Source organism: Impatiens glandulifera, chromosome 8 (assembly GCF_907164915.1).
Source record: "Impatiens glandulifera chromosome 8, dImpGla2.1, whole genome shotgun sequence".
Classification (NCBI taxonomy): Eukaryota; Viridiplantae; Streptophyta; class Magnoliopsida; order Ericales; family Balsaminaceae; genus Impatiens; species Impatiens glandulifera.
Window position 1 is genome coordinate 4,713,555 of NC_061869.1, and position 27,707 is coordinate 4,741,261.

Below are 27,707 nucleotides of genomic sequence, written 5' to 3' on the forward strand. Positions count from 1 at the left end.
AACAATTAACAAATTTAATTCACAATGAATTTGATGTGAATTTCATTTGGATGAAATTTCACCTTAATTCACATTTGAATTTTATGTGAATTTTATTTGGATTAATTTTACTTTAATTCACATTTGAATTTCATGTGAATTTTATTTGGATTAATTTCACTTTAATTCACATTTGAATTTCATATGAATTTCATTTGGATTAATTTCACACTTAATTTACATTTGAATTTTGTGTGAATTTCATTAGCCCAAATACCATTTCCATTTAATTAATGAAAACAAACTTTAAGAAATGGAAGAGAGAAAACTAAACAAACGACATAGAACCTTGCATTTCTCGGCAAAGGATAAAATCGTAGCCTTGTTTCCCTTCATTCCAATCGCAACCAGGTGCTAGTTGAAAACGACACAGATTTTGTTTAATTTGGAGAGAAGGAACTGCAGTAGGGTCGACTGTCGTCGCAGCAGCGGGGTCGGTAAAACCTTTGTCATTGTAGGGGATTTTGGAAATGGGGAAAGAAGCGCAACTACGGGGTCGATAAAACCTTTATCATGGGAGGGGATTTCGGAAATGGGGAAAATAGAGGAGCTCTCGGGTTTAGAGTTTTAGTTTATTTAGCCATACTGATAGACCTGGCCACGAATAGAATTTTATTCGAGATTCGATTCGATTCGATTCGTTAAAAATTCGATTCGATTCGTCAAGAATTCGATTCGTCAAGAATTCGAATTCGAATTCGTTAGAGTAAGAATTGAATACGGTTTTCAATATTTAAAATTCGAATTCGAATTCGAATTCGAATTCGATTCGGATTCGAATTCGAATTCGATTCGGATTCTAATTCGACACAAATTATTATTAAATTTAATATTATAATAATAATAGATTATACGGTGTGACTTGTGAGTGTGAATGTAACTTAAGACTTGAGAGTGTTAATTACATATGTCAGATTTGGAACAAAAAATAATAAAGGACCGTGACTATGACTACTGTGAATGTGACTTGAGACTTGAAAGTGTTAATTACATATGTCAGATTTGAAACAAAAAATGATAAAGGAAGGAAGACGGAAGGCCATAGTATTTTTTGATGCATCAAATTCTTTTGACCGTTTCATATTATTACCGTTTTTTTTGTTACCGTTTTTTAAACTTTTTTTATTTATTTATTTTTAATTCAAAATCTTTCTAAACTATAAATATCCGCTTTTATGTTTTAACTTTTTTACCCATTGCAATCTCAAATTCTCTACTTCTCTCACTACATACAATCTATCTTATTAAATTCCATCTTTGACTTAATACATCTCATCCTTACTAGATATATTAATATTAGTCATATATTTCTCATATAATTACTATATAATTATGTCTTCTAGTAGAACAGGTAAAGAAAAACGTGTGGAACATCAAGACTCTATTGGATCTGATTTTTCACCGATATCTATCCATCCTATTCCGGAAGAAATGATGAACGTCCCAGAAGCTCAACCAGAAAGTGTTGGTTCAATATTCAACAATACAAAAAAGGTAAAAAGACAATCTTCATTACTTTTTACTAAACATTTCACTAAAATTTCTACCGGAGAAAAATGTATCTTTATAATCACATGTAACTATTGTGGAAAACAATACGAATTCAAAACCGGGAATGGATATGGTACTTATAATATTCATTTGAATAGTAAACATCCACACGAAGTTGGTTTGGAAAAATCACAAACTCAATTATCTAATACACAGTCTACACCTAATATTTTATTTCATTATACCGAACAAAATAATAGAGAGGAATTAGCTAAGTTAGTTGCTACCGAACATTTATCTTTTAGTTTTGGTGAAAAACTTAATTTTACAACTTATTGTCAAAATGCTTTAAATCCTAGTGCAAAAAGAGTTCCACGAAGTACATTAACTCGATATGTAAAAGATTTATACAAAAGGGTAAAGAAAAATTACAAACTTTTTTCTTTAAAAGATTTATACAAAAAGGGTAAAGTATGATACTGATTGATGGTGGATCGCTACTATAACTCAATAAACATGGTAAGATTGTCGCCCATTTATTTTAGATATTTTAGGGTCTAATACCGATTAGTTATGATATCAATCGGTATATGCCATCGCAAAAGAGCGCGAAAAATTATCGCTTAGTTTTCATTGGATTTTCCTGGTTTATACCGATTGGTATTATAACTATATCAGTTAATACCGATTAGTTATAATACAAATCGGTACTATTAACGTTACACTGATTGGTATCATAACCAATCACTAAAGATGATCGTCATCTACTATTCTTTTACGGGTGATCAAAATAGTTTTAATCAATGCAAAATTAGATTACGTCCCTTCCACTCTTATTCTCTTATCCAAATTTTCAGTGAGTACATGCATTGAATTTATTTTACTTATATATAGTATCAAAATAACTCAAATTCTCATTTCTCTTCAAATGAATTATAATTACTTATTTTTAAATATAAATATAAATTTATTTAATTTTATATAAAATCAATTTTAGAAGTAATCTTTTATATATATATATATATATATATATATAATATGATGTTTAATTTTTAAAGTCTTCGAATTGGCGGATCGAGAGTTGTGGTTAATTTGGATATATATGAGAATAAATAGATATTTGGGTCGGATAATGGGTTAACCCGCCCATAAACTTAAAATGGTTAAAAATAAAATTAAAAATGTTATCACATCTTTATGATAATATTTTTTTTCACGATTTTTTATATTAACCTTATTTAATATTTTTTATTTAATATTTGTACTTTTTTAGAAAAGGCCGAATGAACAGTATGTAAAGCCCAATTTTGAGTCCATCGTCAAGGTACAGCCCAGCCCAATTCTATTTTAGCTCGTCTTCTACATCCAGTTCTAAACCGCCATGGCGATATCTTTATTGGAGCCCTAATTAGGAAGAACACTCAATCAATCAATCCTCCATTCTCTTTCAATCTTCTTCCAATTGCCGTTTTTCAACCTTCACTTTCTAACAATGGATGGGGTGAATTCCCCTATCAAAAATCAGGACGATGATCATACCATCTCCAATCACAACACCGTCGACGATGAGATTTACAGTAACGGCGTCGCCGATCGAATTCCACCAGAAGAGGCAGACAATGAAGACTTAGCCGTCACTGGAACCACTTCGACTACAACTCCAGATACGGAAACTGAACCCTTAACCGATGTAAAAGTGGAGATTGTAGCTTCTGAAGATCTATCTGACGAGGAGGTATCTGGAGATCACAAGCTTGATAAAGCTTCGGAAGATGAAGATGATGAAGACGAAAACCCTTCTCTAAAGAGGCAGAGACAGATCTCTTCGACGACGTCGGAAATGAATCTGGTTGATAGTAAAGTTGAAGACTTGCTGGAGGAGGAAGGTGCTGCAGAAGAACCAACACCAGATATTCCAGTAACAAAGGCTGCATCAGCAACACCTAGTAACAAGAAGTCTAAGAAAAAGAATAACAATGTTTGGACGAAATCTACTTCACGTAAAGGTAAGAAGAAAGCTAAGAACTCTAACAACAACCCCAATACACAACCGGATGATCCTGTTTATATCACTCCTATTCCTAGATTTCCTGATAGAAGTGATGATACGCCAGAAATGAAAATCTGTTTGTCTAAGGTGTACAAAGCGGAGAAGGTTGAATTGTCTGATGATAGATTGAGTGCTGGTAGTACTAAAGGTTATAGAATGGTTAGAGCTACTAGAGGGGTTGTTGAAGGGGCTTGGTATTTTGAGATTAAGGTTGTGAATTTAGGGGAGACTGGGCATACTAGGATTGGATGGACGACTGAGAAAGGGGACTTGCAGGCACCTGTTGGATATGATGGGAATAGCTATGGTTACAGGGATATTGATGGGTGTAAGATACATAAGGCTATGAGGGAGACATATGGGGAAGAAGGGTTCAAAGAGGGGGACGTTATTGGTTTCTACATTAATTTGCCTGAAGGAAGTCTCTATGCACCCAAGCAACAAGATTTGGTTTGGTATAGGGGTCAAAAGTATGTATCCAAGGCTGATGTTAAAGAAGAAGATCCGAAGGTTGTACCAGGTAATTGATCTTAACTCTTGATCATATTTGTGTTTCTGACTTTGTTTTACATCTTTTACAATCAAAACTCAGTTTTTTATTGGCATTTCATGCCTTCTTGGGTGAGACTTGACTTGGTCCTTGCCTTGAGATTGAATATCTGCCAACTTTGGATATCCATTTACTTAGCTTGGTTGGACATCATTCTTGATGTTTCAATCAACCTGCCAAACAAAACCAGTACTGTCTTGTCTAATCTCCAATGTCTAGTAGTGAATTCTGTTTGACCTCATCAGAGTTTGTTGTCCATCCTAAACATGAACCTAATTTTGACATCTCCATTTGTTTGACTCGATTATCATTTGGAGCTATTTGTACTTGGCCTAAGGGACATTTCTTTAGGATATTTTGGGGAGCAATTTTAAAAACTATGCATCTTTATTCTCAGTGCATGTGCTAATGGTAAAGGATAGATATTATAGTACATACTAATGAAGGAAAAATAATCCCAAATGATAAAGGTCGGAAGTATGTAATCTGCTTCTACTTTTAAATAAGGATATGTAAAGGATATAGCATCAAATTAAATGCATTCTAGGTTAATTTGTTTTTTTCGAGGAAACGACAAACATTTTATTATAGCAAAGAAACGAATGTAACACCTGTTATTATTCTTTTTTAAGAAACATCATTATTTGCTTGTTTATGTATTAAAATTTGTCGTTAGCTTAAACGACAAAAATATTTGCATCAATAAATCAAACAAACAAGAAAATAATTGAACCTAAAATAGTATATACAGATATCAATCCAAAAAAATTATTGAAAGCTAATCAAAATACAAAAAAACTAAACATTAAGCCAAACTCTTTGATCCTTAAACATTCCAAACATCTCTTGGTTACCCAATTTAGACCATCCTTCAACTTTTGCTCTGACCCCCTCCCCTGTCCCCATTCATGATTTCTTTCTTTGGCCTTTATACATTGCTTCTTCGATTCTTCAATTTGTCACTTATTTTTCCCTGATCATTACCAACCTGCCAATAATGCACAAACTCAAGGTTTGTGCACATGCCATGCTTCTGATATATCCAAGATGTTCTAAACACTTGGTGCTACTTTCTAGCACTATCAACTTCAGTTCAAGTTGTGCTTAGAATCAATTCTTGTAACCAAAGAACTAACTATTATTAGTTACATTTCTCAAAGAAATCATAACTAAACTCTTATTCATTTTTCTTGCAATGGATCAGCTAGCTAATCCTTGTTTTTGAAATGTGGATTCCCCATTTCATGCAATGTAGCATATTTTGAATAGTGATGACGGCATAGTTTCAGTTTCCATTTTGAGTAATAACACATTCTTGAATCTCTTTCCTTACAGATTTCGTAACCAAAGACACATATATTTCCTTATAGGTTGGGAACCAAAGACATGCATTTATTTCCTTAAAGATTTTGTAAAACACGCTGCAAATGAACACTTGTACAACTTGAATATTTTTCCCCATTTGTATTTTTACATTAGTTTTGGGCCAATGGAAAAAAAGGTCAAGCTGTGTCAGACAAAGCTATAACTAATGTTGATGGATATGTTACATCATGTTGCTTTTATATGTTCTCTCGATTCTGGTTCATGGATGTGATTATGGTACTTTTTTGATTTGCACAGGAAGTGAAATATCTTTCTTCAAGAACGGGGTATGCCCAGGGATTGCTTTTCAAGAACTCTTTGGTGGGCGTTATTATCCCGCAGCTTCAATGTACACTCTTCCAAATCATCCAAACTGTGTTGTCAAGTTCAACTTCGGCCCTGATTTTGATTTCTTCCCTGATGATTTTGGTGGCCGTCCTTTGCCAAAACCCATGATTGAAGTTCCTTATCATGGCTATGAAAGCAAACCTGAGAATGGTGTGTCTAGTGAGAAGAAAACTTAAGATTTGATAATTCCATTTACAGAGTAGAGTTTCATTTCTAGTCAAAGGACAGTTTCATTTTGACTTGTAATCTTCTCACAAACTTCAACCCTTTAAGTGGTGTAAACTTGTTTCTTCTCTTTTACAGTACAATAACGGTTTTTTTTTTTCCGAGAAAATAGTACAATTAACATTAATGGATCACATTGGCATGTTGGAAATTATTTTATCTGTCACATTGCAATTAGTATGTATTGCTACTAAAGATTTCTTTTCATCTATCTGGTAGTAAACGGCACTTTTGGTTTCTAATCTTCTTATTACATTTCTTTGATGGTATTTTTTTTCTTCCTATAAGGCAATATGGCATGTAACTTTCTCATTGATGACAGGTGAGACATGGTCTTATGGTAGAATGTCCCCAATGCTGAATATGGTGAAAGGAGCAGATGTTGAAATTGTTAAAGATGGAGAAGAATCATGTTAAAACTCAGGTTGGTATTTTGCAAATTTCTTTTATTAGAATTTGTGCAAATTGTTAACCCATTTGGGTCGCTCAACTAACAAAAGTTTACCTAGAGACCAAAGGTCTCGGGTTCAACCCACTAAGAGCGCCTTAAGTTTAAGTCTGGGATCGAGCTAATTCCCTAAATTAAAAAAAAAAATTGTTCAAATTGTTGAAGCAATAACATTTTCTAAGTTTTTAAGTCGGCTATAATCATGGAACTAAAAGTGAAAAAACAATGTAGTAAAAATAAAGAAACTGTACAAGGATTGATTTAATATTTTTTTTTCCTAACATAAGGTATTAATTTGATCTCAATTACAATGTTTCTTTAAAATTCCACCAATTTTAAACAATATAAAAGAAAAAGTGCAAACAAGACTTTTTTTATCGCTTAATGTCAACCCCAATCGCTAAAGTTAATTTTTCCGCTTGCATAAGATTGCTTTATGGATCAATCCATTTTATTTTCTAGATCATGATTCAGATTATAGATTGTAATCTGATTTATCATGACACGATTATTTTATAAAGCATGATCCAAATATTTGATAGATTTGAGTTTTTAGAGATTTGATGAGGAATTAATAACCTCGTATTTTCTCTATATCGATAATAATGAAATTTGCAAGAATATTTATTTGCTAAATGCTAATGGGTAGTTGTCAATATTAAGTAAGAAATTCTACCACCTAAGTCACAAACTAGTTTAGCAATTTCTACAATAAATTATTGTGATTTTGACAAATATAACAAAATTGATTTATAGATTTTTCATGACAAATATAGGCTGCTGCAATCAAGAAATTAGATACTTTTTAAAGTGTGATTTATTTGACCTCATTAGGGATATACATGTTTATGGGTTGTTGGCTTTCTTTTATTTTGTGATTTGTAACTTGTGAATTTAGTGTTATGATAAAGAATAAAGGACCTTTAAAAGGAATATTTTAATATTATTATAGTTTTGGATCTTTATTAATTATGTAAAAATGCATTTAAATGGTTCTTAATACAAAAATGGAAATAAATAGAAGAAATACAACCTTGATGTTGTAGTATTTCTTACCATTTTTTCCCTGAATTCATTTGGGTACTGATCAATTAATTGAATTTTCTTAATGTAATTGCTCCATTCTTCTAATTTTGCGGTTGTCTTATCCACTTAAACATAGAAATCATGATCCTTAAAAAGTAGAGTATGTTAAAGAACCAACAATCTTTAGTAGTATGGTCTTTCTTGCCAATACTTAGACTACAATTGTTGAAACAAAATTTGTCGTAGGTAACAAAAGAAAACAAAGATTGAAAAATCTACGTCTGAAAGAGAGACTCAACATTATTTAGTTTGGAGAAGGGAATTAGGTTTGCTTAGGATAGTGATGACCTGGCCAATGTAATCCAATTTCAAGTTGATCTCTCATTTGAAGATATTGACCTAGAATTTTAAGGTTCTTGAGTATTTTTTATTTTAATTTAGGAAACTACCACTGACTCCTCACAGTTATGACAATCGAACTCAAGATCCCTAGTCTCTTAGGCAAGATTTTTGTCATTTTAACTACCCTTATTCATTTAAATGATGATAACTTTGTCCATGTCAAATTGTAACTAATTTATATAGCCAAAAAAATAAATTGATGAGTAGTTTAAAAATGGACATAAAATGGATTTGACAACAATTTTGTTGCTACCTCCTTACTAAAAAGTCCATATTTTCAACATCTCCTACTCCAAATCAATATAATCTTGTTAAATTTAGGTAATGTCTCATTTTTTTGTAACACTCCATTAGTAAAGAATAAAAGATATTGAAATACATGAAAATCAACCTATTTATACTAATTACATTTCACAATGATATTAAATTAAACATTATATCTTTAATCTTTATTCGGCCTATCAATTAACCAATCATGATTTGGGAAGAATACATACCACATTTATTGCATAGTAACTCAACTACGAACAATAGCATATTCATTAACCTCCCCCCATACTTCTTCATTACTTATATTTTTTTTTATCTAAAAGATTCTTGCATTTTCTTACTTCTAGATTCATAAATGTAAGATGCAAAAGTACATTATCATTTGTATAGATTGGAAAAGAATGGTGTTTACCTTTGATTTCAGAAGCCTCCCTTCTTTGACATTGATGCATTTGTTCAGAGCATTATTAATCAATCTTCATTCTTTGATTTTGAGTTCATCTAGATTTCTAGATAGTTGAAAAGAAGGTGATAAGCGTTTCTTTTTTTACCTATGTACAATAGAGTGATTCCTAAGAGATCAAAGATCGTGAGTTTGATTTTCACTTAAAACACATTAAGTTGAAGTGTTTGTCATGATTGTGGGGTGATGTTAACATCATATATTAACACAAAAAAAGACATATAATCATGTTCAACCACTTTCAAATTATCATATGACATATATATTCACACACAAAAAAAAGACATAATCATGTTCAACCACTTTCAAATTGTTAACTTTGCCTTTTTATAAGAGTTTTCTAGGGAATGCTAGTCATAGTGTGAATTACCAAACTAGCTTGTGCTACTCCAACTGTTAAATATTTGCTTCTGATAATTTTTCAAGCATTTGAAGTAGAGAATTTGTTCTATCGTGACTCCTACCTACTTCAATTAATGTGTTTCTTATGAAATTGAACTTGAGACAATACACTATACTACTTTTAAAAAAATAATCTATATAATGTTAATCCTTGATAGCGAAATTAGTGTTCATACTAAAATGATGATTTTTCACTCAAGTTTTGACCTATCCTTAGCCTTCAAGAGTCCACATTGAGTAAGGATGATCCCATAGTCAATGACTATTTTCAATTAAAACATTTACATTCAATTTTTGTAAACTATTTTATATGTTTTTGATCTAGTTGTTATAAATGTTAGAGATTTCTTCGACATGTTTAGCTCATTTCATGTAATGAACTTAATTTTGTGTTTTTTTCAGATAATGGCCAGGAATAATCAGAAGGAGTAGTGGTGAACTAAAGTTGGTATATATTAATGGGTAAAACAACTTCACCCTCTATTTTGTAAACTAGTAAGGAAGATCTGGTTTGTAAGAAAGTATATATTTTGGTGAGAATGAGAATGTTGTTGAAATACTTGTAATAATTGTTATCTATTAGACCACAAGTTATATAATGAAAATCTCTTTAACTTATATCATATTCTCAAGATGTTTATTTAACAATCTGTGATTGCATTACACTTTAAATGTGTTTACCCAAACTCCTATTATCCAACTTAAATTCAATTTCAATCTATTCTACTAATAAGAATGAATCTAGGTGATGGGTAACTCATAATAAAAATATTTTCATATTATTTTTTATTTTATTACAATTACATATTAAATTGGCCCAATTCATATTAAACTCAACTTAATTGTTAAAACTAAAAGTAAAAATAATATTGTATATGAAGTTTGATTGAATTGTACTCATAATTCGAAATCTTATTTTTGTTAATTCAAATTTGAATACCGAAAGTTGGGCAACAACGCGACACATACAATTTTATTCCAAATGAAAATAAAATGACAATTTAGCCATAGTTTACAGATTCACTTGAAGCTAAGTAAACTCAAAAATACACTCATGTGCATCAATAAGCACAATATAGTTACATACTAATAATTTATTGTTCAAAAATCACCAAACCTTAATTGAGGAAACATTTTCACATGGGTTCCTTAAAGAAACTATCATATGTTTCTTCTTTTCATAATATTTCATTGAAGAGGAGAGTTAAGGCCTTCTTGAGAAGATAGTGAATGTGGAGTATTATTATAGTGCCTTTTTGAACCAAAAGATGGTGTTTTTTTTACTATTTGATGTTTATTGATCTTCTTTCTAGTAGCTCTTCGAGCATGGAGAGATCGAAAAATTGGCGAAGCTCTCTCCCCGATCTTAAGGATCAAGAAGAACAAGATCCGGTAACACACCATGCTTATCATAACCGCAGCCAAGTCCCACCATTTAGAGTGCCCTAAATCCATTTTGTAAACTTTTTTTAGTACATCCTCTCCTTTCAATCTTGGATTTCCGGGCACTAGGGGATCAAACTCTATTCCAAGCATCACATTCTTGTATGCCCCCTGCATTCATTCATGCACATGGTTTAAATCGATCGATTTCATTCGAATTCAGATAACATGGTACAAAAGTACAAGTCAGAATCATGGTGCGAACCATTTTTTGTTTGTAACAATTTATTATATTTGGTTATAGTCCTTATGTTTGAACAATTACTAATTAATTAATTACCTACCTCCATTGCCCATGACTGAAAATTGACATATGAGATTGGGTATCTCCAAAAAATCTTTGGAAGATCAATTACTGATCGGTAAAAGCCTGATGAAAGCATCATAATTCCCTGCATTCACAATCATGAAAAAAAAAGGTTAAAAAAAGTAAAAATCATTATTATTGAGCATATTCAAACTTTTTAATACATATTCTAGGTTTTAGGGTGGTTTTTTATTGGAATTTTCATGTGTTAAAATCTAAAATAACTCATATTTTCTAAAAAATAAAAGGTGGTTTTTTACTTACTATGATTCCAGCTCCAGTTAGAACTCCCATCATGAAATTAGGGACAAGTGAGGCTACAACCATCATGCAGCCTTCAATGGAAGAAATGCATCCAAAAAGAAGAATACAATAGAAAGCATAATACGAAAACCCGGGCCTAAAGTCCACCATATAATAAGTTGTCGTTCCGGTTACCATTGCAATCGCTATCAAGAATGGCAACGACGATAAGAAATTCGACAAAATGAACACCCCAACCCCATAGTAACCATTCAACCTTTCCTTGTAAAACACCTGTATGTATAACAAATATGTTATCGCGAATTCAAAATATTTTCTAAATTCCAAAATTAAGACAAATTTAAGTGTTTTTTACCTTCATTTCCTCGATAAAATTTGGGAAGCCACCGATGGACATAAAAATCATGAAACCAGACATAAAACCTCCGCATACGCCTCTCGCCATTATGGAAGAGTAGGAATAGCCAACATGGAAGTAAAGGCTACCAACACATATAGAAACAAGTATGTATGTAGCCAACCTTAGCCAATAATATCCCAAATCTCTTGACATATTCACAAATGATCTTTTTGTCAATGTCCAAAGTTGTTTCCACCATTCAACTTTCCTTCCATTATTATTCGCTTCTATGTTTTGCCCTTTCTGCAATTTCAATCGTTGTTCAAAATATTCGTTTTTAAAAAACTCGATAAATTGTTCAAATTTCATGGTAATCGAATTGTTTGATTGTTAGTTTCTAAGTGAGATCATGTAAAAATTTTCAAAAAATGTGAAAAATAAATTAAGTTTGATTTGGAGAAATTGTACCATAGAGGAGATTTGTTTGACCCTGGCTCTGGCTCTCATTGCATAAACTGAGTGTATATATTTCTCAATTAACTCTTTTTTGATTTCCATCACTTCCATTTCTACAAATGGATCTGATTCTCCTTTTGTTTCCTACAATTTAATCAACAAATTTCATATACCAATTGTTAAGAAAAGAGAGTATAAATTTTGGAGCTCTATTGAAGTATATGTACGAGTTTGAACAAAATAACGTTAATATAAAAATATATGTCTAACTAAATTATATTCGAACAAATATTTAAAAAAAATTATATATTTTGTTCAAACTCATACGTTTAAAGCGTGCATTACCTTATATATTTCACTTCCTTTCAAAGTGGTCATTACTTTATCGAAATCTGAATTGATACATCGTAAAAAATGGTCCGACGCATTCCTTCGACTCGGACAAGGGAAGCCAGCTTCACCAAAAAACTGAATAAAAAACACAAAATTATTATTCATATTACTTATAAGCTTTAAAGAGGTGTAACATATTATTGTTATCTCATGCACCTTTATTGCCTTCTCCGCTTCACCAAAGTAAACAGTTTGGCCGCTAGACAAAAGATATAAATCATCGAAAAGCGCAAAAACTTCGCTACAAGGTTGATGAATTGAACATATTACGGTTCTACCATCCAAGGCAATGTTCTTAAGCACTTGCACGACAAAGAACGCCGACGCACTATCAAGCCCGGTTGTGGGCTCGTCAAGAAACAAGATTCGTGGTCGAGTTAATGTTTCTAAGGCGATACTAAGCCTCTTCTTTTCTCCGCCACTAATCCCCCTTAAATGCCAATTTCCGATAACATGTTCAGTACATTCTTGGAGCCCCATTTCTTCGATCGTCCCATCAACGATATCTTTCATTTCTTGTTTAGTTAAGGTTGATGGAAGTCTTAAACTAGCTGAATATGTTATTGTTTCCTTAACAGTTAATGTTCCTAACAATACATCCTCTTGTGTTACATAAGCCTGTTTATATATGATTATAATTAAAATGTTAAACTTTTGTATATTTAATTAATTAATTAATAAATTATGTAAATAAATGAACTACTTACCACAACCCCATAATCAAGTCTTGTTTTCTTCCCATTCAAATGAATGTTTCCAGTCATAAAAACATTGTTGGACAATCTGCCTGTACAATAAAAAATATTAATTGTTATGTCAGATTAAATTAATGTTACTAATATATTATTGAATTTAATATATACTATTCTATAGACAAAGTGTAGTTACATAAGGGGGTCCGAGTAGGGTTTTTTTTATTTGTTTTGTAATCCTTACTTTTAACTCGGTTACGAGTCGGTTTGGTCGGTTAAATTCGATTATTTTATATCGATAATTTGTGAGTTATGTTGGGTCGGGTTTGGCGTGTGGGATAGGATGGTAAACCCTACCTATGTTCTATATAGAATTATTATTATGTATTTATTTATTGAATATAGAATTGAAAATGACAATGTGACATGAAAGATTAATTTAATTTTTTTTATTATGGGTGGAGATGGCCCATTAAGACACAAAGTCAGATCTGGTTGGGCCTTGGACCATGCTCAAAGTTAATAAGCAGACATATTTCACTGTCAATTGTGGGCCCATTTTTGGTTTCATTATGGCAATTAAATAGTACCCTGACACGTGTCCACTTTTCATTTTTCAAATAAAAAATCAAATATTTTATCCAAATTAATTCATTAATTTTGGTCACCGAGTGCTTTAATAATTTTAAAATATTTAACAAAATACTGATTAAATGGTGAAATAGATTAAATTCAAATTTTAATGTAATTAATAATGATTTGTACAAATAACTCCATAAATATTATTAACAAAATAAATTATTATATAATTAACTTTAATATCAAGGTAAAGTAATGTTTTTATTTTTTAAGTATTCAGAAAAACATTGATACTAACAATTGACATATATTATCTACAAAATATAATATAAAAAAACAATAACTAAATATAAATAATTTTCATTACTTGTTTAATTAAAATATTAATATTAATATATACTCTTTAAAAATGAATTAATATAAGCCTAAATATTGATACACATCATTTGGACTCAAAATGGAAGTATGTGGAAGTATATTTATAAATATTATGTTAATAACTTTTTGTTGTTGTTGTTTTTTTATTATTATTATTATATAAGAAAGACAAAATTGATGGTACAATAAAAATAAGTATAAATAGTACAGTATGAAAATCTAGTGAACCCACATCATACAACTAAGATAGAATCACATTTAATATTCACCTAATTTTATCTTCTATTGTTTAAAGGACATTGATCTAATTATTATATGTATTATTTTAAGTTGTAAACTAACTTCAAAACAAACTTTAAGGTTCAAATTAAATATTTTATTAAACTTGAGAAAGATAATAAATATTATATGGTAAATCTAGGTTAAGGCAAATTAGATAGCAAGTTTTCCTACATTCACAAAATAAAAAGGAAATAAATAAATACACTAATAAAGTTTGAATATTGCCATACAATATGAGTTAATTTAATAGTTTTTCAACTAAATTAGTTTTATTAGTGATGATAAAATACTATTATATTTATTGAAAATATCATAAAATATACCATTTGAAAATTTTAAAAAAAATATTTACTTAGGGCACCATGAATATTTATATAAAAAAATATATATAATAAATCTCTAGTATCACTTATTAGTAACTTCAATAATAATATAAATGATAAACACTAGTTTTTTTGTTTTTTTTTTTTTAAATAAATGAGAAGGTAGCATGACTTAAGATGTTCTACTCATGTCCACATCCAAATCAATAAACTTCCTTCCTATCCCCTTTAACTTAACTTTCTCACCTGATTTCTAAATTACAAGACACTAAATCAAAAGTCTATTTTAGAATCTTTATGTTTATTATTTTTATTAAAACGGTGGATTTCGTTTCACTTTTAAAGTACGACTACAATTAAGAAAGCGAGCGAAATTTGTTGTCTGACAGACTCAAACCGAATCCATAACTTCTTTACTAGAGATATCTACCTCTTATTTATTTGGTTATTGTATTGTGATATGAGTTTCCTTTGTTAGACTAAGAGTGTAGTTTTCGGAGGATTTAGATTTAAGATGATATTGCATGTAGTTAAGAGCGGATCTACCTTATGGGTTACCTAGGTTTTTATGTGGGTTGTAATTGGTGGTCCAAAATGTTTTTTTATATATAATAAATTGACCTAACTTAGATTTTGTTTGGATAACAGCCTAGTAGATTTCAAATCTTAACACCGTAATTGCATTAGCTATGTATAAAATGGAATTAAACATGAATACTTACTTACCTGCTAATGAATCGAGAAGGGTAGATTTGCCAGAACCCGAAGGACCCATAATAGCCATAATCCTCGAGGGCTCAGCATAACCATGTAGGCCATGAAGAAGTACTGTCTTATGATGATCAACATGTCCACGGCGGCCGCCGCCATAGTTTGGAAACAACTGAACCGTTAGATCTTCCCACACCAAGAATGCCGGCGCCGCCTCACCGCCACCACAACCGCCGCCACCGCTCTCTAAATCTCCGGCCTTGTTTCTACTAATAACTATTGGGTTTTCAATCTCCATCATTAATTTGTAATTATTATAAATATTAATAATTATAACTATTAAGTTGAGAAGATAAAGATAAAGAGAAAGATCTAGAGATAGAGAGATATGAAGGATCTCTTCATTTCATCATGCAGGTTTAATTTCTTTTCTCCACCTCATGCACTTATTAAATACTCCCACCAAACCCTACTCACTAGTACTCAACCGCCCAACATATATTAAAAGTTTTTTTTTTTTTTTGTTAAATAAAATTTTAAGAATTTAATCATAATATAATAAATATTAAGAATTTCGATTTTCATAAAAAAAAATATTGACAAAAAAGTGATAGAGAATGATATGTATTTCTTGTGTGAATTTAAAATCTGATTATAAACTTTACCAATGTAGCCCAATGATAAGAGTCGGTTTAAAATACTAAAAAGACACGAGTTTGATTCAATCTAGAAGCGTTTTAAGTTTAAACGCGGATCGTAACTATAGGGTGTCATGCTAGTTTTCCTTTAATTCCAAAAAAGAAAATTTGATTATAAAATTTTAAAATTAATTTTGAGCAATTTTTGTGAGGATATCAACTACTCATTTGTGCAATTAATGAATTAATTAATTAGCACAATTTAATTATATTGAAAAAAAGAAGTAGAGAAATATGAAAGTTTCAAACACCAAATTAATTACTATATATAAATGTTGATATTGACTCTTATGAAAACATTGTCATCAACTATTAACATTTTCTTTTATGGTGACTTGAATAGTCCACGGGGGCAAAGGATAGTTACTATCATTTTAATGATGTTTTTTCTTGATATTTTTTAGTTTAATTATTTTTGTATCTTGTCTTAATGATAAATTTTTAGTTTAAATTGTATTAACACATGACATAACTAAGTTTTATGTTTTCATTACTGGTCACTATAATTTTCACGATATCTTACATAATAAAGAGAAAAAAAACAAAACAAAAATCAAAATTTAACACTATTGATTTTAGTGTACTTGCATATGTTATTTCAATTCATCAAAGAATATTCCCTCTTGAATACATAAAAGGAAACCCTAAAATTCATTTTATTGAAACCTTATTATGTCTAAAACATCTAGATCTCAAACTAAGATCTTATTTGGATTGAGGTTATTTAAATAATCTTAACTAATATAGAGTTATGAAAAGTTAGATTTATTGGTGATTTTTTTAAATGTATTAATGTTTAATGAAAAATAAAATAAATTTTAATATTTTTATTGATAAATTGATAGATTTAATTAATTAAGAGAGAAAACAATAAATTATTTAAATAACCGAATGAATTATTCAAATAAATTTTTCGATAAAAAATACAGTACATTTATCCCTTCGAATAACTTTGTCTATATTATAAACTTGCTATGTTTGCTTATGAGTTGAAGTACTATATATGTCATTTAATGTCCTATCAAATATTATGTCATAATTTACCACCGACAATATAATTTCACCTAACTATATATGGTGTAAAGTAACCAACCCATTAATTTCTCACAAATTAAGCTAACTATATATTTCATTTATATTATTTTTAGTACTACTAATAATATTCTTACATATGAAATATATAATAAATACAAATATGCCCAATTGGTTGGTGCAACTAATTATGTCTATGGGGAATGAGTCAAAGAACCTCTAGTGATGAATAAATGAAACAATATTAATTAATATATATCTTCTCAATGAATTTATTATATATATATATATATATATGTGATTAACTAAAGGTTATTGGGGTGGATATTTATGTTAGTATAAATAAATTGTTGGTCAATCTAAGAATTAACTCATAATCAAAAAATTTCTTAACAAATATATATTTAATTAAACAATTATAAATAATCTCATGATTAGACTAGTGTTTTTGAATCATATTGCAAAATTTGAAAAATGATAAAGTTTAAACGTTAGAATTTAATTATTTGGTGCCACATAAAAAAAACATATTTTTATATATGATAAGTAGATCTAGCATACATATAATTATAGTGAAGCTATAGTTGTTTTATTTATCAATAAATTTGGTAGGTATAAACTGATAAATAAAATAGATATATTAATCAATATTGACATATAAGTCATAAGATAAAGTTAAATATCAAACTTTTCATTTTCTATTTATAAAATTTTGTGTATTTGATTGACGCAATAAAAAAAATTATACCAAGATTGTTTGACTTTTTTTTATCTTTTGTTTAAAATTTTTACATAGTTCTAGACAATAGTTTGATAACACATGCATATAAGTTAAGTTAATTAGCAAGTTTTTAAATTTTTATTTATAAAACTTGTGTGCTTGAAAGTTTAGTTAGGAAAGATACACAAGTGTTGATTCTATTATTTTATATTTTTAAATATTGTAAAAAAATGTCTATCAATAATTATTTGATATTAATGGGATAATATTTATGATTTTAATTTGTTATCGTTATATTATTGAAATATTTTAAATTTATAATGCAAGTTTATTGTTATAATAATTTATAATATTAATTTTATATTTTGGAATTGTACCAAAAAATATATATATATACTCTCAAGTTTCTAATTTTTGTTTTTAAACATGTTAAAATAATATATTTATTGTTTAATTGTGATAACTTTTGTATGATTAGTATAGTTATATTATTTAAAATAGTGTAATTTTAAGACATTATTTTTCTTCATATAGTTGATGTTTGGATCCTTGCTTTTTTTTATTCATTCGAAAATTTCATTCTTTATTTGAATAAATTTTAATTATTTTAAAATATAAAAATCATAAGCCCAATAAATACATGTAATAAAGCATACTAGTGTCTTAAATATTAGCACGATACCCGAAAGAAAACGGCATTAAGAGAGAAAAAAACATGAACCTCTAATAAAGGCAAAACTGAAAACACAATAAATAAATAAAAAATTCTTAAAAAACACAAAAGTCAAACCAGATCAGAAACTAGCCTTATCGACATCGACTTTAGAAGAATGATAAAATAAAATAAAATAATTGTTAAAATTATATTATTATTTATACCAATTAAAGTTTTTTCTTGTTTTTCACAAACAAATGAGGGAAAAGAAATTAAATAGAAATGTATATGATTCTCAATGATGTTTTTTTTTTATATTACATAACAATAGTTCTTCAAAATCGAAACAAAACAGAATCACACCCTTAATTAATTAAATAGAATAAACATATGTTTGGAATTATATTTTGTTTCTTTCTAAATAATGTTTATTTTTTATTTGAAGAATAATCAAATTTATTTATGAGTTTGTTTTAAGTGTACTTTATTTTATACAGCCTATTTTTAGCTCTTCTATCTGGTATAACATCACATATATAAAGAATCAAAATATTATCTTTACCCAATAAATGAAAATAACAAATTACACCTTAAATGAGTTTTTATAAAATTAATATAGAATTTAGAAGAGATAAGGATATGGCCGACAATTTTAGACTCGACACGAAACACGACCCGGACCGAACACGAAAAATCAGGTTAGAGTTATGCATTCTTTTGTTTGGTCAAAATCAAATCGATATATTTAACATGATTAATAAATAGGTCAAAATCGAGTCGACCTGAAATGATCCAAAATATACATGATAACCTATTTACAAATTATTATTTTTTGAGTTTTATGTTATTTTTTCATATTCACTCACCCATTAAGTAAATCGGGTAAAACGAGTCAGGTCCAAATCAATCACAAATAAAAAGATCCGATTTAGGTTAAGTAAATCGGGTAAAACGAGTCAAGTCCAAATCAATCACAAATAAAAAAGATCAGATTCAGGCTAGAAATTTTGAGTTAAATTACTAAATATGTGAAATTCAAATTAATATCATTCAATCAGTTAACTTATCCATATGAACCGTCAACTGTGAAGTCAACCCAAATTGATACCCTATCGAAATGAATTGTGTAATAAATTCATTAAAACAGATTTAAAAAATAAAAAAAACAAGTGTGTGGAGGAGGATCAGATGCAAATGGACAGTCCCAATGTTTATTATTAATTTTACCTGTTTCTGAGGCAACAAATAATTTTATTATTATTTGACTTTTGAAATAATAATAGTATTAAATTAAGCATACAATTCCATCGATACGCTAACTTCAAAGACTGAGTACTTGGAATTAATTAATATATATATAACTGCAGTTGCTCAACCGTCACATTCACAACCGTCCCAATTTGTTTTCCATATTTATTATATAAATTAATTAAATTAAAATGAAATGATTTACCAATGATGTTGAGAAATTAAAAATAAATTAAAGTGTGTGAAAATATTCCAAGTATAAATCGATTTTTAATCGAATTTGTTGATAGGAGAAATTATGAATAACAATAAGTCGAATCAGGAGTTGTAGAGATTATGGATGAGAATGGATCAAATTAAGAACATGAATATGTTTACCATTACGTCTTAGGGCTTGTTTGATCTTTGGTTATTAGGGTTTTTTCTGGGTTTTGTCCTAAAAACCTTTTTTGATGAAATTTAAAAAAATTAATTTTTAAAGTTAAAAAGTCAAAAATATTCTTTAGTTTTAAATATAAATTAATTTTATATAATTAAATAAAAGATAATTTTGGTATTTAAATATATAAAATGATTGATTAGATAGTTAAAATGATGAATGAAATGATGTTTGGGTTTTAGGATAAAATCTTAGAAAAACCCAAAAAAACAGTTCATCAAACAATCTCTTAGTCTATTTCAAGGATGTATTTTTTTTACCATTCTCACACGTATCGGTTTTGTCGAATCTCTGTGGGCACGGTTGTATTATATTTTTAAAATATTTTTTTTTAATAAAATTATTATAAATAATTTTTTATATATATTATATATTGTATTATATTATATATTTATATTATTATAAAGAAATTGACTTAAAATTCTTATAAATACGAAAAATAAATTAATATATTATTGATATTATATATTTAATGGTGATTATAATATTCGGGGTGAGATCGAGATGAGAGACACGAATATCTTCAACGCCCCATCTCCGATCAACTACTGGTCAAACCGAAAAAAAAAATCATCTTTAGCTGGACAATTTGACTCGAAAATCGTTGGAATTTGTTGAAATGGAACCTAAGATAATGTCTCCACAAGTTGTTAAATTTGTTGAAAGTTTCATAATTTATCTTCCACCAAATTATTCACACTAGTAAGGATATAATTTTATACTAAAATTATAAAATTTCTACTTTTGAAAAAAAATCATGTTAACTTTAATTTTAAGAAAGATAACCGGACTCTCTAACTGTTTGAATTTTATTTTATTTTAAAAATATTTTATTTAATTTCAATAAATTTACAACATACATCTGATTCTATAATATCAAAGTTTTAAAAAGGTATTAATTCATAATTAAATTAACTAACAAGAGTATTGTTTAAAATATTAAATGTCTTATATATTAATGCTAACTTCCTAAAATAAGAAGAAAAAAAAGGTGTGAAAACTATTACGAAAAAGATAAAAGATAAGATTGAAATAGATTGTGGGCGTGCTCGGTAATGATTTTTGAACTCGAAAATGGGAATAGGAACGAAAAAATATTTTTTTTTATCAAATTTATAGATTATATAAGACCGTTAAAATCTTGAGTTGACTCTTACAATTTTACGTATGATTAACGAGTCTGATTTTAAGTAAACTCTTAAATAGGTAAACTCTTACTATTTTAAATTTATGATAATAAGATTTTACGAGTTTATAAATAATTTCGATTTTATGAATCTATACGATTTTACTTTTAAAAAATCAAATTTATATTAATTAAATTAAAAATTAAAGTTATTATTTATTTAAATTAATTAATTAATATAATTTATTTTGTAAATATAATTTTTATAGTGTTATTTACCTATAATTATTTTTAATTAATTTAATATTAAAATATATAATTTCTTAAAATCTAAATACAAAATACTTAATTATATATATAAATAATAATAATAATAATAATAATATATAACTATTATTTTTTCAAATTAAACTATTACGATTTTACATAAACTCTAGATTTTACGAGTTTACCATTAGCTAACGATTATACGCAAACTCTCGATTTTGACAGCTTCGCATTTGATGCAGTTTTTTTACCAAATGATTTTTTTTTGACTTTTTTTCTTCATTTTAATCGATCCTTGATTGTATTAGAAATATGGATTATATTATATTATCATTAATATTTGTAATTTTATTTATCTTTATACTTTAAACTATTGTTCCATTTATTGAAAAGTTCAAATATAGACGGCAAGGCCATTACAAAATTGTGAAAGATAAAAATGATCTTTGTTTTTGTTAAAACCGACAAACTTGAGAATGAAATACACAATAATTATTTACCCATCAACTTTTACTTTATTAAGAAATTAACCATATATGACAAATTTGAGATAATGCAATAATATTTTAATTTTCTGTAAATATAATCCAATAATACTTGCAATAAATTTTTGAAGTGGAGGGTTTTCTCAACTGAAATAAAATTTAACCAAAGAAACTAAAAATTTCAATGTCAATATTAAAATAATCATTTTTTAGTCTAAAAATACACAACTGATCACACAGTTCTAGCCTATGCTTCAGTATAAGTTGATTTTAGTGAGAATCAAATATTATTTTATCTAATTCATTTTGATCTCTATTAATGAAAAAAAAAATCAACATTATAATTATCTTCAAAATATTATCATTTAAATTGGTTAAGATTGGGCCTTATGTTATAGGACCAAATCTAAATCTCTATATTTTTTTCATCTATCTCTATTTAGTTTTAATTGCGATAATTCATAACAAGAGATGTCTTAGGTTTGATTTTAGCATTGTTTTTGTTCTATTTTTTTTTTATCTATAGCTAGCTAGCTTACTATTTAAACTAAGTTTATGTAATATTATTTATACACTTTATAAATAGAATGTAATGTATCCATTTTGCTCACATTTTCTTTAGAATAATAATGATTTTGCCAAAATAATTTTGTTTTTCAAACTTCAATCATCCAATTCTTATTTGTACTAGATAATTAAACATTTTTATTGTACCTTCATTCTAAAGGAATACCTAACTTGAAGATTTAATAGCTAAAAAAATAGTTATAACCTCCTAAGTTTGTTAGCACTGCAAGTTATCAACTTATTTAAGTTTATTTTATAACCAGTCACATCCTAATATAAACTTCTAATTAGAAACAAATATTTAATGAACAAATGAACTAATCAAACCAATAACCGAGTCAACCCAACCATTAACACAATACTATATATGACCCGTACAAATCTTGAATTAATTTAAACTGAATGTGGACCGTTGACCATTTAAAGCTAACCCATCTTTCACGTTAGAATGCAATAAAATAACAATGATAGTTGATAGAAGTGTTGCTTTATTATTATTATTTTATTTCTAAAGTAAAATGGACACTTTTAATATTACAAAATTGATTAGTGTTGGTTAATTAGAAGAAAATAATAATAATAATAATAAATGTAAAAGATTAAAGGTATAACTATAAAAAAAAAGTTAAATATTCGTGATAACTATGTTAATTATTACTAAATAAAATATAATAAGCAAATTCTGGTGAAAAGAATGGGTCTAATAGATTAAATTTTATAACTTCAATTTCTAGCCATTCTAAAATCCAAGCACTACAAAGAGGGAATGGCTTGGTTATTACAAAAGATTATCAAAGTGCAGCCCACTAAACAGGCTGCTGGCGAGAGATCACATTGGAAATTTAATGAGCATTCCGGATTCAAACTGTCTGCGTATCTTGAAGGAGTTAGCTCATATCTTGTGTATTTAACTGTCGAAAAGAAATGCTAAAATATTCACCAGAATTAAGAAATTTGGAAGAACATAGTGTTCAATTGCTGCGCCCAGATTTATAAAGAGTTAAGGCATATGTTACTTTGTTAGTTCATTTTCATTCTTGTGTGTACTCTTTTTCTTTTCATTGTTTTCTTTCAAAATCAAGACTAACTAATGTTTTTCCTTTTTGGGTTTTTAATAAAATTAGTCGTTTTCTAAAAATATATATAAAAAAAATAAAAATCCAAGCATTATCTGCATGAGAACGCGCCCCAAACTCGATTCGGCCTTGCATTCGGGATCACAAGGACACCCTAAACGGCGTCGTTTCGGGCCTCCTTTGTCGTGTGGATCGTAAGCGTTGTTTCGATGCGGTCCCAAGCCTGTCATCTTCCTCGCCAACCGTAGGCAAATATAATTTTTTTAAAACGTAACTTCTTCCTTTTCCCTTAACCACCATTCCATCCACTGGAAACATTGTTACAAAGAATATTTTCATAACGGCCTCATGCCTTGTCAACAAAGGTAGAAGTTGAATTTGTCCCGACAAAGTTCTAGGGCAATTGGCAATTCGACTTCAACATGTAGAATTGGCTAATGAGACTTAACAGCTTATGAAGGTTGTTTAGAGAAGTTCTAGGCTTGTTAAGTGTGTCTTAGACTTCAGGATTTGGTCTAGAAAGTTTATTAGGAAGATATAGAACCTACACTGTTGACTAAATTGTTGCAACTTTATTTTGTAAAAACAACAACTGTTTGAGTCTTTTTTTTTTTTATAGATAACTGTACACCGCTGGATTAAGAAATGAAAGTGGTGAGAAATTCAGCAAAACAGAAAAAATGGTGAGAAGTTTGACTAGATTATATTTATTTTAAGTGACTTAACCCCATTTCAATTCTCAGCTGAAAATATTTCCAGCATCAAAATGAAGAACAATCTTCTCCCCGTCTTCCTCCTGATCCAGCTGCTGCTTCAATGGCGGATCAAAGGCCAACAAGTGTATGTCAACAACAAACAACTAGCCTGCGAAGTTAACTCCACCAATACATTAGGTTTCGTCTGCAATAGCCCATCTTCTTCCTGCCTTTCCTACCTAACCTTTCGCTCAAACTCGATCTACAATTCTCCAGCCACAATCGGCTACGCTCTAAACGCAGATCCAATCGAAATCGCCAAAATTAACAACGTCACCGACATCGGATCTCTCCCTTCAAATACCCTCCTCCTAATTCCCATCAATTGTTCATGTTTCTCCTCTTCCTATTATCAACATAACGCCTCTTACGTTCTCAAGACCACTCTAGATACCTACTTCTCCATCGCTAATCTAACCTACCAAGGTCTTACTACCTGTCAAGCTTTAATGGCTCAAAACCCTTACTATTTCCGTTCACTCCTAGTCGGAATGCAAATCTCAGTTCCTCTCCGATGCGCTTGTCCAACGACAAATCAAACCGCTGCCGGTATTAAGTACCTTGTTTCTTACCTAATTGCGTCCGGGAACGACATCAACTCTATCGCCGCAGCGTTTGGGGGAGTCGATAAACAAACTATCCTAGACGCTAATGAAATCGCCGATGACACTATAATCTTCCCCTTCACCCCACTCCTTATTCCACTCAAATCCATGCCGACCAAGATAGATGTCACCGCCTTCCTCCCCTCTCCCCCGCCGCCAATTCCTCCACCGCCCCCTCCTGCTGCCCAGGTTGAAGACGGTGGTGAGAGTTCCAAAAAATGGGTTATCGTTGGAGTTGGAGTTGGAGCAGCCGCCTTGATCTTGATCGTCTTTGTATTACTAGTCATTTGCTGCCGCCGGCAGCGAATGAAGAGCAAGCCAGATCAATCAGTAGTGAAGAAGATGAAGATAGATGAAGATGAAAGGTCAATGGCTTATAGCCCAATAATGTCAGACTCTAAATCATGGTCAATATCTGCGGAAGGTATTAGGCAAGCAACTGGAGGAGGTTCATCCGCCCTTGCGGTTTACAAGTTGGAAGAGTTACAGAAGGCAACGGATTTCTTCTCGGAAGAGAATCGAATCAAGGGATCAGTATTCCTAGGAAGATTCGACGGGGATCTTGCAGCTGTTAAGGTAGTCAATGGTGAAGTATCAACAACCGAGATCAACATCCTACAAAAGCTCAATCATTCACATATAATCCGTTTATCTGGATTCTGTTTACACGAAGCAAATGCTTACCTTGTGTATGAATACGCAGAAAACGGTTCACTAACTGATTTACTGCATAAACCACTTCTAGATTCCACAAAAATGAACTGGAAACACAGGATTCAGATCGCATACGACGTTGCAGACGCATTGAATTACCTTCATAACTATAGCAAACCGACTTGCATCCACAAAAATCTAAAGAGCAGCAATATCCTACTTGATAACAACCTGAGGGCGAAGATCACCAATTTCGGATTGTCAAGGAGTATCGCAGTGGAGAATGATCAGAGTCAGGCTATGCAGATAACAAGGCACGTTGTTGGCACTCATGGCTACATGGCTCCAGAGTACATCGAGAATGGATTGATTACTCCTCAACTCGACGTGTTTGCGTTTGGCGTGGTGATCTTGGAGCTTCTATCCGGTCGAGAAGCACTAGATCTAACTGCTAAGACTGTAGGAGGTGAGGAGAAGGAAGAGGAAAGCTGTTTACTCTATGTAAGAATAACTAAGGTGCTTGGAGGAGAGAATGTGAGGGAGAAGCTTCAAGAATTCATTGATCCCAGCCTGGAGAAGGGAGAATATCCATTGGAGATCGTCCATTCCTTAGCTCAGCTGGCTATGAATTGTGTAGCTCACAATCCAAATTCTAGGCCAAGCATGTCCGATGCTCAAATCATCCTCTCGAAGATCCTTTCATCCTCCTTGGACTGGGATCCTCTCGATCAAAGCGGTTCCTCTGAATACTAAAACAGACTACTAATCTACTCTTCCTGTTTTTGTCTATGTATGATCCGCATCACAATATTTTGCAAAAGGAAATGTAGCAAATCCTAGCTAGATCTTAGATAATATGCATACTGATACGGTAGATTATATATGTATAAGCAATAAGTAATCGAAAGAGAAGAGGAGATATACATACATACATATAATGCGCTGGATTTGAACTAATCAATCTTCATAGATACGGCATTCGTCGGTTTCAGGATTGTCATTGCAGAAGGACTCTAGAGGATCCTGTTTATGCTCCAATTTGAATCTGAGATCTGCTTTTGCACTGCTAATTTCCTCCACTTCATCCCAAGCAACCTTGCACTCATCAGAGGATGCATCTCCTTGGCACGTTTCCTTAGCTTCTGCAACCATCTTCTCTATCATCTCGGAGAGTTGCTTCTCTCTCATCAACGTTCCTTTGTACTTTGCCTTCTCAGTCTATTGAGATAAGTATTCGTATTAAGTTTTATATTTTAATAATACTAATTATCCTTATCTATTTTGCAGATAGTTATATTTGTTTTAGAATCAGTTATTTTATTATTATAAGTTAGATGTAGATTTTAAACATTACAAGATAGTTTAAGGGCTAAAGTGATATTTGTATATCAAACTTTGCCTATCGGGTATATCACCCTTGTAACCTTTTTGTTTTGCACATATGCATCAATAATACAAAGTCAGTTTTTCTTCTTGTTCTTGAGTTCTTTGGCGATTCTATTCAATTTCTAAGAGATCTTATATGAAAGTACCAGATCTCCATATGGTATCAGAGCACTTCGATTTTGAAGGAGACGATCTACTTGAAGACACAGAAGAGGAGGATAAAGACACACATCAAGGTAATCTTACAGAATTTGGGAGAAACGTTCTTGAAAACCCTAACCGCGTAGAAACTTCTTCTTTGAATCATTCTTCTCCGGATTCATCAAAAATGACAACCAAGAAGAGACATTGTACAGATCCACTCTACATACATAGTGGAGAAATCCCAGGTGCAACCCTAACTTCTACAGTACTAACTAGGGCAAACTATTTTGAATGGAGCACAAGTGTTGAACTATCATTGACGGCAAAGATGAAGATGGGCTTCGTTGATGGGTCTTGCACTAAACCTGAAGATCCACAAGATGCGATACTTTGGAAAATGATTGATGCCATGGTCAGATCTTGGATCATGCATACAATTAAAAAGAAAGCAAGAATTCATTTCCAAAGTGCAACCACATCAAAGGAGTTATGGGATGAAATCAAGTCTAGTTACATTTACAGCCACACCGAAGATGTACTTGTGATAGGAGTCAAAAAGATTGTGTAGGTTGTAAACTAGAAAAGGAAGTTATAATGGATTA

The 27,707-nt window shown here is 30.1% G+C and overlaps 3 protein-coding genes across 3 annotated transcripts; 2 read left to right on the forward strand and 1 right to left on the reverse strand.

Annotated features, from left to right (window-relative positions):
- The first annotated feature begins 2,923 nt into the window (after window positions 1-2,923).
- LOC124912090 (protein TRAUCO-like) lies at window positions 2,924-9,691 on the forward strand. Its single transcript, XM_047452649.1, has 4 exons — window positions 2,924-4,100; window positions 5,754-5,993; window positions 6,391-6,492; window positions 9,482-9,691. The coding sequence occupies exons 1-3, from the start codon at window positions 3,023-3,025 to the stop codon at window positions 6,483-6,485; spliced, it is 1,413 nt and encodes a 470-aa protein (XP_047308605.1). The 5' UTR covers window positions 2,924-3,022; the 3' UTR covers window positions 6,486-6,492; window positions 9,482-9,691.
- Window positions 9,692-10,043: 352 nt separating this feature from the next.
- On the reverse strand, window positions 10,044-15,660 carry LOC124912378 (ABC transporter G family member 12-like). The gene is made up of 9 exons (XM_047452990.1): window positions 15,263-15,660; window positions 12,990-13,069; window positions 12,439-12,900; window positions 12,235-12,357; window positions 11,902-12,033; window positions 11,449-11,736; window positions 11,094-11,366; window positions 10,807-10,914; window positions 10,044-10,633 (listed from the first exon to the last, which is right to left on the reverse strand). The coding sequence occupies exons 1-9, from the start codon at window positions 15,546-15,548 to the stop codon at window positions 10,268-10,270; spliced, it is 2,118 nt and encodes a 705-aa protein (XP_047308946.1). The 5' UTR covers window positions 15,549-15,660; the 3' UTR covers window positions 10,044-10,267.
- An 8,609-nt stretch (window positions 15,661-24,269) lies between these two features.
- LOC124912049 (protein LYK5) lies at window positions 24,270-27,049 on the forward strand. Its single transcript, XM_047452604.1, has one exon. The coding sequence runs from the start codon at window positions 24,328-24,330 to the stop codon at window positions 26,326-26,328; it is 2,001 nt and encodes a 666-aa protein (XP_047308560.1). The 5' UTR covers window positions 24,270-24,327; the 3' UTR covers window positions 26,329-27,049.
- Window positions 27,050-27,707: the final 658 nt, after the last annotated feature.

Excerpts from the sequence above, each read along its gene's own strand:
- LOC124912090 (XM_047452649.1), top strand. The coding sequence starts at position 3,023 with ATGGATGGGGTGAATTCCCCTATCAAAAATCAGGACGATGATCATACC. Across the intron at positions 4,101-5,753 it reads AGATCCGAAGGTTGTACCAG|GAAGTGAAATATCTTTCTTC; the intron begins GTAATTGATCTT and ends TGATTTGCACAG. Across the intron at positions 5,994-6,390 it reads TGAAAGCAAACCTGAGAATG|GTGAGACATGGTCTTATGGT; the intron begins GTGTGTCTAGTG and ends CATTGATGACAG.
- LOC124912049 (XM_047452604.1), top strand. The coding sequence starts at position 24,328 with ATGAAGAACAATCTTCTCCCCGTCTTCCTCCTGATCCAGCTGCTGCTT.
- LOC124912378 (XM_047452990.1), bottom strand. The coding sequence starts at position 15,548 with ATGATGGAGATTGAAAACCCAATAGTTATTAGTAGAAACAAGGCCGGA. Across the intron at positions 11,367-11,448 it reads ATTTTATCGAGGAAATGAAG|GTGTTTTACAAGGAAAGGTT; the intron begins GTAAAAAACACT and ends TTATACATACAG. Across the intron at positions 10,634-10,806 it reads TTCAGTCATGGGCAATGGAG|GGGGCATACAAGAATGTGAT; the intron begins GTAGGTAATTAA and ends GAATGAATGCAG.